Genomic DNA, 11,684 nt, shown 5'->3' with positions numbered 1-11,684 from the left:
AAAATGTAGTAATTACACCATAAATGCATATTATTAAAGTCTACTGTGTTTCAGAGTCAACACGTATGGCGTTTTGGCTAGGTTTAAATGGAAAGAGCACTTTTAGATAAAGAAGGCAATAATAGATGGCACTCGTGGAGGTAGGAAAACAAAGTTCTTTATGAACCGCAGGATTGCTTGTAATAAAGATTTAAATGCAAAAGAAAAGGCAGTAGGGCTGACTATTTCTGTCAATGGTAAGATTGTGATAACGTAAGAAAAGTAGTTTTGCCACTTAATATATAAATCTAGAAGTAAATGCAAAAGTAAAAAGCATTGAAAAATGCGTTGCTTATATTTATTGTGTTTAAACATGTCTGTGAAAGATTGTATTACTGTACTGTGTAAAAAAAAGAATTGCAATGCTGAAAAAGCATTTTCAGTGACAATATTTGGATTTGAAATCAAAATAATGGATAAATGTTGTGTTTGTGGTAAATAGCCACGGATCAGTAGCGGACTCCTGTGTGAAAGCTGCTTCTCCTCTCACAAGAGACACTTAAGAGGGGAATTCCCTCCATTTTCAAAAATGAAATTCAGGCCCTGAATAAATGTCTAAAAATCCTGATTGGAGTATCAGTATAAATAGTTATAAATGATAAAAAGAAAGCTTTAAAAAGATCGGTATCGGTGATCGGTATCGGCAGATACTGCCGTCTGTGATTGGCGATCGGCTTGCAAACATTGTTTTGGGTTCCTCCTTTCAAGAGATTCAGAGGAGAGGAGCTCAACTCAGGATGCTGAACATGATGCAGCTGTCTTGGAAGTCAATGCTTTTCAAACATCTGTCAACAATATCAGATGCTACTGAATATGTGTGTGTGTGTGTGTGTGTGTGTGTGTGTGCGCGTGTGTGTTTCATTTGTTGGATATTTCTGCTTCTGTACATCAGCACTTTAGAACATGTGGGCAATCATAATAAAGACTGAGTCTGAGTGTGAATTGGGATGAATTAAATGGACAGTGCTGGTACTGCATTTCTAGAGACGTCAAGATGATTGGATGGACAGATGGGAAGGAGAATAAAGAAAGAAAGAGAGAAAGAAAATGACATCCTACCTGCAGGAGAGAGACGTTGCTCAAACTCAACCGGAAGAGATGATTCCTACACAGAGAGAGATGCTTTAGGTTTGGCAGGCTCAGCTGGGCTTGTACTTCTGTGTGTGTGTGTGTGTGTGTGTGTGTGTGTGTGGTGTGTGTGTGTGTGTGTGTGTGTGTGTGTGTGTGTTACCTGGCTCCCACTATCAGCTGGTTCCTGGTGAGGTCGAGTGCGAGCGGTGAGTAGTCATTCACTCCAGGCAGAGAGAAAGAGGACAGCCACGGGCTCAAAGCTACAGCAGAAAAGAGCCACAGGTGACATTTAGACAGTTAGCTGTGAGCCGAGATGTTTGATCTGCTGTTTAGCTGCTAGTTTCCACTGTTTGTAATACCACTAATTGAGAAAAATCCCACAAGTTAGCTCAAATGAAGACCAATGTGATGCATTCTTCTTGTGAGATACTCTTCATGTTGCTCAGCGATTGCACTGTTCTGTGATTTGTCTCTGCACACATACAGTGTAGATGTTTAATAAACCGTGTCAGGAACTGTCTAAGTGAGTTTGATTCATGCATTAATAGTCTTGTTCATCATAAGATGCATTATGCACTGGTGCAATTTACACACAAACACTTTGTGGTTGGTAGGTATCTTACGCTCGCCAAGGCTGCATTGATTTGACTAAAAACACAATAAAAACAGTAAAATTGTGAAATACTTTTAGAATTTAAAATCACAGTTTTCTAGTTTAATATATTTTAAAATGTAATTTATTCCTGTGATCAAAGCTGAATTTTCAGCATCATTTCTCCAGTCTTCAGTGTCACATGATCCTTCAGAAATCACTTGTGTTGTTTTTTTTATCTGTCCACATTACATTTATTCATTTAGGAGAAATGAGGACTACAACAGCCAATTCCATACAATGGAAGTCAAAGGGAACTGAAACTGTTTGGGTACCAACTTTCTTCAAAATATCATCTATTATGTTGGTAAACCAAATAGTGTCAGTTCCCATTGGCTTCCATTGTATTTTTTTTGCCATTCAATAGAAGTCAATAGGAACCAAAACAATTCGGACTAACGTTGGAACGACATGAAGGTGAGTAAATGATGACAGAATTTTCTTTTTCTTTTGGTGAACTATCCCTTTAAGATTTCAGTCACCATTTGTGTCAGTTGTGCAATCATCTCAGAAACTGATTTTGCCCTTTTAATCTTTCATGATTTCCAAAAATTTGCCTAAGATGGCAAAATCGTGGCCAAAATCATACTGTGTGAACCAGGCTTAAGTCTAGCAGAAATCAGCAGAACAAATGAAATTGCTTATAGCACCTTTAAAATGTGTGTCTGAAAACGTTTTAGCGGCAAAAAGAAAACAGTGACTAATGATGAAATTATCAGGCATTTCAGGAGCAGCTCGGCTGAAGAGAAGAAACATTGGGTATGCAGTCCATTTAGTTCTCCAAACAGTGCTGAAGCAAGATTTGCTGTAAATCAGGGTTGTTATCACCCAACAACAGACGACTACACCCTCACTGTCTCACATTTAAAAAAGAAATGCTCCTGAATCTCTCTCGATGGCCAAAATCACTCTCTTAATGTCTTTAGTGTACAGCAGCTTCTGCTACTACAGCAATTCACTAACAGTTATATAATAGAGGTCAATATAAACACTTACAGTGTAGCCCTGCATACTATCAGAGCAGACTGTGGCGATTAATGTGTGATATTAGAAACTGCAGGGCGTGATCGTACACACAGCTGTGTTAACCTTTAACATCTGGCCAGCATATGATTAAAACTGTTAAACACAGACAGGTACCAATGAAAGGCTGCTGGCAGTTAACTAGTCTCAGATGAAAACATACCCTGGACCGGTAACAGGCCATTAATGGACCATCCGATGCATACTGCACACAAAAACGGCAAAAGTTCTCAAATCAGACAGCTCTAATCTGAATGACTAGCTTAAGGCAGTTTCCAGGAGTCAAAGTGAACAGGTTTTTAACAAATTAATTTACTTCATCATTAACTTCTTTAGCTTAAATCAAGCTACACTAGTCAAAGATTTTACAATTTTGAATTGCTATTTTCTATTTGAATATATTGTAAAATGTAATTTATTCCTGTGATGCAAAGCTGAATTTTCACGTCGCATGATCCTTCAGAAATCATTCAGAAATCATGCTGCTTTAATATTCAAGAAACATTTATTTTAATCATCAATGTTGAAACAGTTGTGCTTTTTTTCAGGATTCTTTGATGAATAGAAAGTTCAACAGTACAGCATTTATTTAAAATGGAAATTCTTTGTAACATTATAAATGTCTTTACTGTTTTATATATATATATGAATAAATATGTAATAAATATGGACTAGCTAATAAAATACAAAAGTGATGTCTTTTTCAAAAAGGCTCTTGTAACTGAAATTTACAACCATCATAGTGAGCAATGTGATTTCTCCCATTCATTTGACTGTTTTTATCCTCCCTATACTGTCTCTGGTTTCAGTTAGATGGTCTCTTCTGATCTAGCTGCAATGGAGACGTTCGGCTATGTTGCAGTTTTTACTAGCTCAACCAATATTACCGAGATGTTCAGGGGGGAAAAAATGATTCAAAGGCTTATCGTTTTAACCTTTGGCTCCAAATGCGATGATGGAAAGGGCAGGAGAGAGTGAGCTATTTTACACCCACCTGTGTAGGAGGTAACGGGGTGGATTTTTCTCAGGCACTCTCCAGGCAGAGAGGGCGCAGACTCTGGGTCAGAGGTCGCTGGGAGTGATGGCGTCTGTGACGTGACGAGAGGCAGAGAGAGGAGGCGGAAGATGACAAGTCCAGAGAAGAGCAGCGGTCCGACCCGGAACGGCAATGCTGTCATGGTTACTGCAACAACCACTCCTGTACTTGCAAACGGTGAGAGTCCTGAGAAGAGGAGAGATGAAAAACGAATCACGTTACAGAGTGCAACAGTCGTGCTCCCAAAGTGAAAACTGATTTTAGCAATAACTTTTACCAGTTGTGAGCTACGAGGTTAATCAACAGTATATCCTTTTGTTGAAGCCATCAACTTATTTTTTGAATAATCATGTTTAACAGCAGAATTTGTGGTGATAGACTACATTACCCATGATGCTGCACAAAAACAATTCACCAATCAGAGTGTTGCAGCTAACAAAAAGAGCTTGCAGGGAACGTCGCAAACGGCATAATCGAGTCGGTCTCCCTACACTATCAAAATACTTAAATATTTCTAATTTACAATAAATGTAAAATACATTGCTTTATAGATATAATCAACAACTTTAATTGAATAGTTTTACATTTAATTTTTACTTTGATTATGTCATTCACAATGCTTCAAGGGATTGTAGTTCTTTCCCTTAAAGCCATCAAGTCTTGTCTTTTTGCTTGATTTTCAAATACTTTTTCACTTCAAATAAAAGTTTGCAATATTGTGATTTACCTCATAGCTGGTTGGTTTACTTCATGGATTATAACACTTTTACAAAGACTTTTTAAAAATCCCTACGGGAAAAATGAATGAAAAAGAAAATTCCGAAACCAATCACTGAAAAAGTGAGCGGCCATTAATGCACTCTTATTAAATACACCTTGTTATTAAAATAAAAAAAGACTTGGAATATGGACTTTCTGAAAGCTTCAGTCCCTCACTGTAACTGCATGGAAAAGAACGACCAATATAAATCCAATATAAATCCTCAAAATTTTTCAGAACTTTCAGAATTGTAAATTCAACAAAATAAACCAAAAACTGGAAGAACAGAAGAAAGCAGATGGACATCCAGACAAGTGAGCTAGACGGACAGATAAACAGACAAGTGAGCAGACAGAGCGCAGAGAGACGGCTTCATCTTTTCCTGATGGGTTAGACGGTGTAAATCTTGCTCTTTCTAATCGAATTATCCTCCATCTCTCATCAGAGTAAACGACTGGACCTCTTCCAAGACCCGCAGCGGTTCAACATAATGTTATTCTAAAACATAACATTGATTTTGCTGTAATTGTCAGCCTGTGGATGATGAGCCAGCAGATCATTAAAAGTTTAATTATAAGTTGAAGAAAAGATTTTGATATATTTTCAGCCTGTCATGGGAATCGACGGCTCTCTGTGATGACCTCCCTAAAGCTTAAAACGGTTCACTCAGTTCATTTTTCCATTAGGTGTTTGACAGCGCATGAGGCTCAGGTAAACCCAACATGTAAACACGCATCTGAGATATATACATACACAAAGCTTCACTTTAACACAAACCTCCCTGTTAGTTCTCGAGAAAACAAACACACACACACACACACACACACACACACACACACACACACACACACACACACTAACACATGCTCAGTCACACTTAAACTTACACTTCTTGACGCGTCATAGAGAAACCACTGCAGCATCTGTATTGGTTTTACGCAAACACACACACACACACACCAAACACTGGCCACTCTGTAGAGAGGTGGTCTGATGTCCTGAATCTGTAACTAGGTCCACCTTTTTCACATTTTTGTACTGATCCACTTGATACCATATGATAGTATCAAATGGAAATACTTATATACTTTAAAAACAAAATTCAAGTAATCTTAGAAATACCCCCAAAGAGCTAAAAAGAAAAGCCTGACATCTCCAAAACTGTGTCAAGATTATAAATAACAGCGGATGCCCATATCAAAATAACTACTGGCCTTCTGGCATTCCTATAGTCGCCATATTGAATGTTACAATTTGGAGAGACAGCGTCACATCAAAGTGGAGTCAGCTGTCTTAACCGCATTTAAGCATTAAATTAATGTTTAATTAAGCATTAAACATTAAAGCATGTCAACATATTCTGTTACACCAAATACACCAAATTATGATCTTTAAAAAAGCATCATATGACCCCTTTAATTTTTCAACAAGTCATCCTTTTGTGTGTGCAAATAATTTTTTCAAAAGTAATTGAAATTAAACTAAAATTAAAATAAACTGTAAATATTAAAAGAAGCTGCCTTGGAAACTACCTGAAATAAGTTTAAGCACTACAATTACTAAAACTGAAATACAAATAAAGTGAGCACAAATTTAAAAAATAAAATAATAAAAATGATAATAGCACATAACAGAATGACCAAACCTTAAACTAAAATTAAAACAAATACTGCAAATAATCACTATAATTTTTTTTATTTAAAAAAACGCAAACAGCTTTTATTCAAAGCTATCAAAATTATATTATTAGAAGGGGGGGGCGGGAATTATACCGTCCAAACAACATAATAATACCTAAATATTCAAAATAAAATATTCTGGGAAAACTTTCAGCTGAAAGTTTCATTTAAGCAGAAACTAATATAAAATTTATAAAAAAAAAATATTTACATTTTACATGGTATTTAATAAGCTGATGCGTGTCATTTTTTCAGGGTTAAAACACTTTTTCATATACCAGTTTAATATGCAGAAAACAACTAAAAGTAAGCCATTCATAAGTTGATTTAACTCCAAAACAATATAAACTTCCCATCCTAAACAGCAACACTGGCTCGACCAATGGCATGGTTTGGGGGCGGGGCTATCATTGGGTCCCACCAATAGCAGATAGGGGGAGTGTTTACGAAACTTTTGAAAACAGTACTTATTTTTACAGTTCCATTTGGTGATACTATTAATGGCATCAAAAAATTGCACACTTGCACATTTAAACAACATTTACACAAAAAATCTCAAAGTCACAGCAAGGGGAGGGGCTGTGTAGAATTTTATTAATGGCATGCATTTGAATTCTATGGAAATGTGTCGAGTTTTCTGTGGAATTCTCTGGCAGCAGGTTCCACAGGCGTACTGTTGCTCTTATTCTTGGCTCCGGGAGCATGACGCTGTGCGGCAGACACTTCATCGCCAACCATGTCTAATGCACCTCAATAGCAAAAGACCCTCAATCCCCCAAATCCCCCTTAATACCCTCAGCACTCCCACATTCAGTGTATTCATGCCCACCTTCTCAGACTCATCAGAGGCCATAGAGATAGAGGGATGACGGAGAGAAAGATGGAGAACCATGAAAGTCAATGATGGCAGTGACAAATGCACCGGAGGAGAGGCCAGGGTCAGACAATGAGCAGACTAGGTGGGCCACTGACGGCCCGTCTGGGACGATTCCATTTGGGTTAATAGAGGAGATATGAAAGAACGGGATGAATAAATAAGGTCAAAGATGGCTGACAGACACAAATACGCTCAATAACACACAGATATCCTCGAGGTCAATAATGAGCTGACAGCTCTTCTAACTAGATTAGACTATGAGTGAACAATTCAAACAATGTGTGTTGAAGTTACTCAAGACTTCCAAGCATGTTTATGGGTAATACACAAGGGAATTTTTCAGACTCCTCTCAAATGCTTATGCATTGTTTCTACACAATATTGCGACATTGCTCGAGGTCATGCCTGGTTTAGAGGCAACTTGTTTCTTGCCCTTGCAAAGTAGTACAAAATCCACCAAAACAATCAGTCATTTACGAGAGCATGAGATTATCAACTAATGTTATTATATAATAGAGACTTTTCAAAGTAAATATCTCCCAGTCATAACATAATGCTTGATTATGAGATTATCAGAATTAAACAGTCTCCCCTTTTGCTGTAATTAAAAAAAAAAAATCCTAAATGTGGTTTCACTTCTACTCAGGTTTTGTCAAAATACTTTCTGTCTGTCCATATAGATCAATACTTACAGTACCGTTCAAAGGTTTGGGGCCATTTATTTCTAATAAATTCTGGTCTTATGAACTTTCTATTCATCAAAAAAAATATTTTATCATGATTTCCACAAAAATATGAAGCAGCACAACTGTTTTCAACATTAATAATAAAAAATGTTTCTTTAGCAGCAAATCAGCATATTAGAATGATTTCTGAAGGATCATGTGACACTGAAGACTGGAGTAATGATGCTGAAAATTCAGCTTTGATCACAGAAATAAATTATATTTTACAATATATTACCATAGAAAACAGTTATTTTAAATTGTAATAATATTAAAAAAATATTACTGTTTTACTGTATTTTTTTCATTTAGAAATTGCATCCTTGGTGAGTAAAACATTAAAAATCATACTGACCATAAAGCTCTGAACGGTAATGTACTAAACTTCTAGTTCACATAATGATACATGATTCTAAAAGAATTTGGAATTATGAAATGAAGTTTTTACATACAAGTAAAAAGTTTAGTGAAATACATTCTAAAACAAACTTTACATAATATAGCTGTCTATCACATTATACTCTGCTTTCCAAAAAATGCATAGAACAATTTCAAATCTCTTTCTTTTCATTTACTGAAAAAGACAGTATCCGACTCAGATTCTCTCTCATATAATAAAACTCATTATCTCCCTTTCTTATCGATGCTTTCCACCTTAATTTCTGCTCTCCTCTCACTTCTGTTCTCCTACATGTAGATTCTGTACCAAAGTATCTCTTTATTATCTGATGGGAGACCAAAATGATTGAACCACTTTCTCTCTCACACCAAAGCTCAGTATAGCATAAAGTGAAGCCCTGCGTACGCTGTGTCTGTGTAAAGGTTGTGACTCTGAGGGCAGGAGGTGTTTGGCGTCCTGCAGCTCTCTGCAGTCTCTTTCGTCTCGTCTAATCCAGACGGAGAGATTTAAAGGCCTTTATGTAGAATTACAAACTGCACTGCCAATTCCTGCCCTGGACGCACATGGCTCCCTCTAAAGCAGAGTCACAAGACAGGGTTCAAATTTCATGTCGTGAGCTTAAATTGGTTTTTGTGTTTGTGACATAAATAGAATTTGTGTTTAAAAAAAAAATAATAAAAAATGTTGCGGTCAATGCAACTTAAACTCTAATGACAGCATGTTGTTCATTACCACCGAAAATAATCTTGATTTCCTGAATAATGCATTTACAAATACATTTTAAACTCATTGTTTCAAAAGTATAGCTACAAGAACCAAGAACAACTTTTCACACATTTGCAAACTTTAATCTCCTGTCATCACCATTTACAATCAATAAACTTGGTCATTTTACACAAAGATATGCTCACCAAGGCTGCAATTCTTTGATCAAAAATACAGTAAAAACAGTAATACTGAGGAAATATTATTACAATTTAAAATATCTGTTTTCTCTTTGAATATATTGTAAAATGTCATTTATTTCTGAGATCAAAGCTGAATTTTCAGCATCATTACTCCAGTCTTCAGTGTCACATGATCTTCAGAAATCATTCTAATATGCTGATTTGCTGCTCAAGATGTTGAAATGTTGAAAACAGTTGTCCTGCTTACTATTTTGCTGGAAACTACAACATAATTTTTTTTTCAAGATTTCTTAATGAATAGAAGTTCAAAAGAACAGCATTTATTAGAAACACAAATCTTCAGTTAACATTATAAAAGTCTTTACTGTCACTTTTGATCAATTTAATGCGTCTTTGCTAAAAAGTATTACTTTCTTTCAAAAATAAATCCCTAACTTTTGCACAGTACTGTCCACAAAGTAATAAACCAAACTCTGTAATGTATAATAACTAGATGTTCATCTGCCTAGAAAAGTACTCTCACTGTTACAAGTATGATGTAGATTTTACAAACCTAGATGTAGAACTTTCTAGCAAACCAACACGACACGAAAAATACATGTTTTGAAACCCTGCCTTGCCTCACAGACTTCTGCTGAACGTGATGTAATGTAAACACAACATTCGTTTCTACAAACTAAGGGACGAGTCAAAACTGATGTGCTAATTAAAAGCAGGCCACAGATGCTGTCGATAGAAGTTGTTGTAGTTGTATTCAAACCGGAACATTCCTTCAACACTCTTAGATTATGTAATGTATAAACAACTGAATTCCTTGGATATTAAGTTTCACATGTAACGAGGTCAATAAGTGAGAGAGCAAATATGAAGGGCGTTGAAGGAAAATTCTGCCAAAAGTCAGATCACTTCATCACAGCTTTCCTCAAGCACATTACTGAAAGACAACGAATCCATGACTGTCTGGAATAAACACAAGGATTAATGCTAATCCACTCTAGATGGACTCAGATAAACACTGTCTCACTGTCACAGCGCTTTACAACCACTGCAGCATCAGCACACTGATACAGGGGCTTTATGGACTCTATTCATCTTTTAAGTGAGAAGGACGGAAGTCATAATGAAAGACAAGACAAGTGATAAGAGCAGCTGGGATTGCAAGAAGGGTTTCAAGATGAACTCAGGAAAGTCCAGACAGCTGGAGCCATCAGTTTAGTCAAGATGTTACAAAATAACCGAGCTGGTCACATTACCCAACTAGTAGAGCAAGAAAGTTTAGTTATTAAACTAGTTAAAGTCCATATGAAATCAAACGGACTTATTTAATACACATTACTGAACTGTGAGTGATTCACTGGTACACAATATTTCAAAGAAAAAATGTTTCTCTTCATAATGCTTCAATAAATATAATGACTTCTGCCTCTACTTTTGGTCACTTTAAATTTAAGTCAAAATGAAATCCAAATTAAAATGAAATCCTTAACTGGTGAATTTACAGGCATCTCCTTCAACTCTAAAACACAGCATGATGCAATGCGTAATTCAGAAAATTCCTTAATATTAACAGTACATTTGGCCCCATTTTTATGGATTTTGTTCAAGAGACTTTTTTAACGCACATTTAGAGTCTTATCGTGAATATTAAATCACCGTATGCAATTTCAAATAATGTTTTTTTTCATACCCTTTCATTAAAAATAATAAAAATAAAAGTCAATGAACCAACATGAAGTGGTGAATTTATAAATTATATTATAAACAATAAAGAACAATTTATAAATTAGCATTAACCAAGGTTAATAAATGCTGTAAAAATAATAAAATATACACTACAAAATAGGGCTGCCACTAACGACTATTTTTATTTCGATTAATCTATCAAGTAATTTATCGATTAATCGGTTAATCTTAACGATTAATTTCCTACAAAAAAAAATTCAAACCAAATGAAATCCAAATTTCTATGAAATCCTTTTAAAAGTAAAGTGCATCCATCTCATAGTCCAAATGACTGAAATCAAAGTTCAGTATTATAGTGTAAGAATGACAACATATCCATGTGTTCTAGTCTACTAATAATATAATTATAATCAAAAAACATTTTTTTAAGGATTATTTACCAGAAATGTTATTTACCAGAATTTATTTAGGAGAAAAATGTAAATGTGCAGTATTTCTGAAAAAAAAATGAAAAAAAAACGTATTTTCTTTAAATAAAATCAATCAATTGGAGATGCTTTTCATTATTAAAATTTAATGGAACCATTAAAATGGAATCCAGAAAATAATGGAAAACAGAATTTGGTAAAGATAAAACTGTAAAACTTAATTAATTAGACAGGCTTTTTGATTAATAAAATTTAATTTAACCATTAAAACAGAGTATAGAAAAATGAAAATGGAAAAAAAACAGAATTTGGAAATAAAACGGATTTCATAGGGCCCTATAATTATAATTAATTTTTTTTGTGGTAATAAAAATAGATGTAAGTGAACAATAGCCTTTAAAAT

General features: G+C 35.2%; 1 protein-coding gene across 1 annotated transcript in view; it reads right to left on the bottom strand.

The window, feature by feature from the left end:
• The window catches only part of LOC107672647 (semaphorin-5B-like), a 64,814-nt gene that overhangs the window by 28,480 nt on the left and 24,650 nt on the right, over positions 1–11,684 (bottom strand). The window contains exons 3-5 of the mRNA XM_016465934.1: positions 3,780–4,007; positions 1,271–1,370; positions 1,099–1,144 (exon numbers count right to left, since the gene is read on the bottom strand). Coding sequence (XP_016321420.1) covers positions 1,099–1,144; positions 1,271–1,370; positions 3,780–3,963 — 330 coding nt within the window. The 5' untranslated portion in view covers positions 3,964–4,007. The remainder of the gene's footprint in view (positions 1–1,098; positions 1,145–1,270; positions 1,371–3,779; positions 4,008–11,684) is intronic.

This window comes from Sinocyclocheilus anshuiensis, unplaced genomic scaffold (genome assembly GCF_001515605.1).
Source record: "Sinocyclocheilus anshuiensis isolate Anshui unplaced genomic scaffold, SAMN03320099.WGS_v1.1 scaffold1346, whole genome shotgun sequence".
Classification (NCBI taxonomy): Eukaryota; Metazoa; Chordata; class Actinopteri; order Cypriniformes; family Cyprinidae; genus Sinocyclocheilus; species Sinocyclocheilus anshuiensis.
This window is presented reverse-complemented; position numbering and strand designations above follow the sequence as displayed.